Source organism: Pygoscelis adeliae, unplaced genomic scaffold, assembly GCF_000699105.1.
Source record: "Pygoscelis adeliae isolate BGI_AS28 unplaced genomic scaffold, ASM69910v1 Scaffold425, whole genome shotgun sequence".
Classification (NCBI taxonomy): Eukaryota; Metazoa; Chordata; class Aves; order Sphenisciformes; family Spheniscidae; genus Pygoscelis; species Pygoscelis adeliae.
Genome location: NW_008824775.1, coordinates 498,175 through 502,686, shown reverse-complemented (window position 1 = coordinate 502,686; position 4,512 = coordinate 498,175). Strand labels below are relative to the sequence as shown.

Below are 4,512 nucleotides of genomic sequence, written 5' to 3'. Positions count from 1 at the left end.
CCCTTCAAGGCAAATTGTAATTCTGGAGTTAATATAAAGTCTGTATCAGAGTACTTGAAAAAAAAATACAGAGATAAATGGCCACTTGCTCACCATTTCTTAAGGGATAGCTGGAGACAAAGATTAGGCTCTGAAGTGTAAGTTCAGGTTATGGAGCCCTATTTCACCATTACAGGTGACAATTTATAAGCCATGGCAATAAAACCATATGTGAACTAAAACAGGAAATGTGTTTAAAGATGACTGGCTTGTCTTTGTGCTCAATGCCCAGCCTTTGGTAGCACTGTTTATACTAATCTAATACAGATTTTGAAGACAAAGAAAGATAGGCTGGTACCACAGACAAAAGGAAACATATGCAAACAGTAGACGCACAGAAATGTGAGCTGCTCCGTCTTCTAAAGAAGAACGCTGCAACACAGACAGTATTTTCCGCTTTCATTTATTTGGGAGAAGCTTTGGATGAGGAGAAGTCAGACAGACCGTAAAAATATGCCCAGAAATAAACTTCAGATGCACTAATTTGAAGAAAATATTTAGCTGAAAATCTTAAAGCAACACACACAAAATAAAAGTTTTTTTAAGGAGACAGTTTGCATTAAGACTAAAACTGTGATTAAGGTCAGGCAGACTATTTTAACACAATACCTTTCCCTGTCACATTCCTCTTTATTCAGCCTATTACTTTTTATGGACATTTCTCACTTCTTTATAGTTACTGTATCAGACAGTATACACTTAATGGAATCGCAAAAAAGAATATGGTACAAACTATACTTTATTTCTGCACATCATTTCAGAGAACAGAGCTAATTAAATGTGCTCTTATCATACATTTGTCCATTTATCTGGCAAGTCTTTAAAAACTAGCTGTGAAAGAAGCCATGAATCATAATTCAGAACCTTTCCTGTTTCCCACAGTGTAGTACCTTTAAAACACAATGTGAACTCTTTTGCTTTAATGATCAATCCTGTTTACGAAAGCAAGAATCAGGGTGTGTAAGATGCACAACTGTGCCCTTCTTCTCCCCCTAAGAAAAATAAGATCTTTAGCACTATTTGGAATGTGCAGGCCGATGCTGTCATTTCTTTTCCTCTTTCAAACATAAACCCACGCCTTGACTAGCCATACATCACTGTCAAAGTGCAGGCCTAATGCATCCAAGAGAAACCATAGCTCTTTGGAAGCGTACCCAAGCCTCAAAAGCTTGGCCCAGAGCTTGCAAGGAGCAGCTGCAATTTGTAGTTATGCTGCAGACCTTCTACATGGCCTTTGGCAGATTGCGTAGGGCCCACCTAAGTGTATTGTGAGCAGGCAAACTGCAGCAGCACAATCATCCTATACTGAGAAGCTGGGCGTAACAACCTGCAGCGAGCTCTGGTCTGCTGGGAGTGGGCAGGTTGTGGCACCCGACGTAGATGCAAGATATTTGGGGTTTTGATGTTTTTTGACGCTGCAGCCTTCCTTGTCAAACAGGGCCTTGCTCAGTCTGCACCTCAGACTGTAATTCCACAGTAGAAAATGCTCATGTCTGAAGGTGTTTTTGCTCCTCTCTTTGCTACCAGCCCTCAGCTGTGCTGTCAAAACTGTCTGTGTGGCTCTGCTGGGAGCTGAATAATAATAACCTGGCCAAAAAAAAAAAAAGAAGAAAGAGTTCTGGTTTCAGACAAGTTTCTTGAGTGAATTTACAGAAGAGCCTCACAGACAGCTATGGTGGCATAACTGGAGGGGGGATGTGCCGGCATGAGCAGTTGATGGTTGCAAGAGGGACAGGAGGTCCTGATATCTGCACTGCTGGTTTAGCTACAGCCTCAGTAGCCCATCCTCAGCTGTGGGAATATTAGCATTTGATATCATGCCGTACAGTAGCATAAACCACAGAAACATCTTGGAAGCAGGGCAGACCAGGGAAGAATTAGAAGGCAAATATACGTTTAAGACCTTCTTCTTTGTTTCTTTAATGTACAGTTGCTACCAGGAGTATTGAATATAATGTCAAGCAAAGCACAAATTATTGTCCCGCTTCCAGGAAGCACTGAATTAACCCTGTGACATAGTAAGCTATGACAGCCATGCTATTCTCTGAAAATGAATGCGATGTAAAACATATGACACTGCGGTAACAGGAATGGCATGCCTGCATGCAATCACCTACAATAAAACAAACTGTTCTGTGTATTGTTTTCACTTTATGAAACATATGTGACATGTCAGGACAAAGAAATCGAATGCATATTTTTGAATAAGCACTATATATATTAGTTTTCTCCATGATTTTTTCCAGTATTGATGACAAGAATTGCTCAAACTCATCAGTGATGTGTACAACAGAAAAGCCTACTGCAATAAATACAACTATTCTCTAATTTTAGCAGTTCCACCCCAAGAGATACCCTGATACTACCAGAAAATGATTTTTTTTTTGAAATACTGATGACCAGCGTGTACTAAGCAGCACGCAGCTGAACTCTGAAAAGATGCATGTCTAAGTTTGACTGCTGGAAGCCTCCAGAGAAACTCAGTATGATGAATCTGACATTGATAGGGGTCTGTGTGCATAAACCATGCCAGCAAATGCTAAATATTCATAATTTGTTTCATGCCCTGCATCCTTTGAAAATCTGATTGTTTTTAAAGTCTGAGTTCCTTGTCTTAAAATACCCACTAATTACACAGAATAGATTGCTTGTAATCTAAAAAAACCTGGATCTCAAATATATTCTGAAACTGAGTATTGCAGGCATTGTTATGAATATTCTTCTCAGTCTTTTCCACAGAGTTTATAGATAATTGTATTTAAACCCAGATACAGCCAAACTTTAAGTTTGAAACTTGTAACACTATAAGGAAAGAAAAGGTTGTAAGATGGTCATCTATGTGCATTGGTACCTACAACACGGTGTTTGGGAATATATCTCCGATGATCACACTGCCCTAGCTATAATTACTCATTCCATAAGCCTCGCATTTGAATTCACAACTTCTTTGTGCAATAGGACAAAAATGCGAGTATATAAATGTGTCAGGAGCTGCTAACATGTTCATTAAACCAGAAGAAAGGAGAATGCAGTGGGCAATTTTTCAACATAAAATGTGATAATTAAAAAATAAATCCTATTAAAGGAAAAAATAACACACGGCATTAAACTGCAACTAGTTGTATGACTCAGTGGTAAATAAGAAGGAAAATGCTTACCTATTTTCATTCACATTGCAGTGATTTGCTGTTGTGATGCTATGGGCAGAGGCAGTTAATCGTGAAGAACCCTCTCTCTCTAAATGAGTCTTCTTGATGTCTCTGCACTCTTCCTCATTCTCACACTGAATGAAGAGAAAAATAACGATCTTGTAGGTTTTGGATTTACTACAGATCCAAAAGTATTTCAACAAGTCAGAGGCTGTTATTTTCTGGCAATTTTGGTATTAATGATGACACTTTCTTTGAGCATATACCTAATGTGGATCAGAGATGATTCGTCCATGTCTTAAAAAACTAAAATCTAAAGAGGCAGTGTGTAAACAAAGGAGTAGAATATAAAACTTGACTTGTTTCAACCACTTCCCCACTTGCACCTCAGGATATCTTTTCTTTATACTGCCCTCTTTGCCCATCTCCTGTGCGCTTTTCTCTTGCCTAGTCCTCAACCTCATACCTCTTTTGTCTCTCCCTGTCTTTTCTTGGCAGCGGTGACTATGGCCTTACTAGTAAATACAACAGATCAGCAACTGGCCCTGAGGCCAGCCGGCATGGCACAGCTCAGACCCATGCACTCATCTCACTCCTTCACACCAGGGCATGCCACATTTGGACTGCTTTTTGGGAAGGGACCTTAATCTGTGCAGTACCGAGTGGGAGTCAGACAGCATTTGGAAGAACAGAAGTTGGCCCAGGCTAAAACCACGTTAGCTAGCATGCTAACAATTAAACAAAGAGGATGGATGACTGTGTGCCACCGCTTGGGGCTGGACCCTGGCCCTATCTGACCTATTAATATGAACATAGCTAGTGTTGCTGCCACTATTTAATTTCATCTTGTGACCCTTAGGTTCTATACCATTGTCTCCCAAAGGCTCTGCTTTCCCAACCTCCTAGTAAGTCTACATCCTTTTCCACTTCTAACACTTCTCTAGTTGCCAGTGCTGGCTGAGTTTTACTTGTGAACTGTTGATTCTGCTGTATTTATTACCTTGCTGCATGGTAACAACATTTTTTATGTTATCCACTGCCACTATAGCTGCTGCTATGGGGTTAACACTGTAGCTTATACTCCACAGGAGTGAAGCTGTTCTCACACCTCAGTGTGCTTAACCATCCTTCTCTGTCTCTACGTTGCCCATCTTGAGATCATGACAGAGGTGGAAGCAATAAGGACCTCTTTCTAATTTTGCAGTTACGCCTGATTGATAATCCATTCTTATTAGTCTTATTCTTAAAGTCTTTTGGGAAGGGGGATCACATATTGTGAGTTTGCATGGCAACTGTCCCATTGAGGGTCTTATTCCAGGCTGAG

The 4,512-nt window shown here is 40.2% G+C and overlaps 1 protein-coding gene across 1 annotated transcript in view; it reads right to left on the bottom strand.

Moving 5' to 3' along the window:
- The window catches only part of AFF3 (AF4/FMR2 family, member 3), a 350,596-nt gene that overhangs the window by 29,871 nt on the left and 316,213 nt on the right, over positions 1-4,512 (bottom strand). The window contains exon 15 of the mRNA XM_009323844.1: positions 3,198-3,322. Coding sequence (XP_009322119.1) covers positions 3,198-3,322 — 125 coding nt within the window. The remainder of the gene's footprint in view (positions 1-3,197; positions 3,323-4,512) is intronic.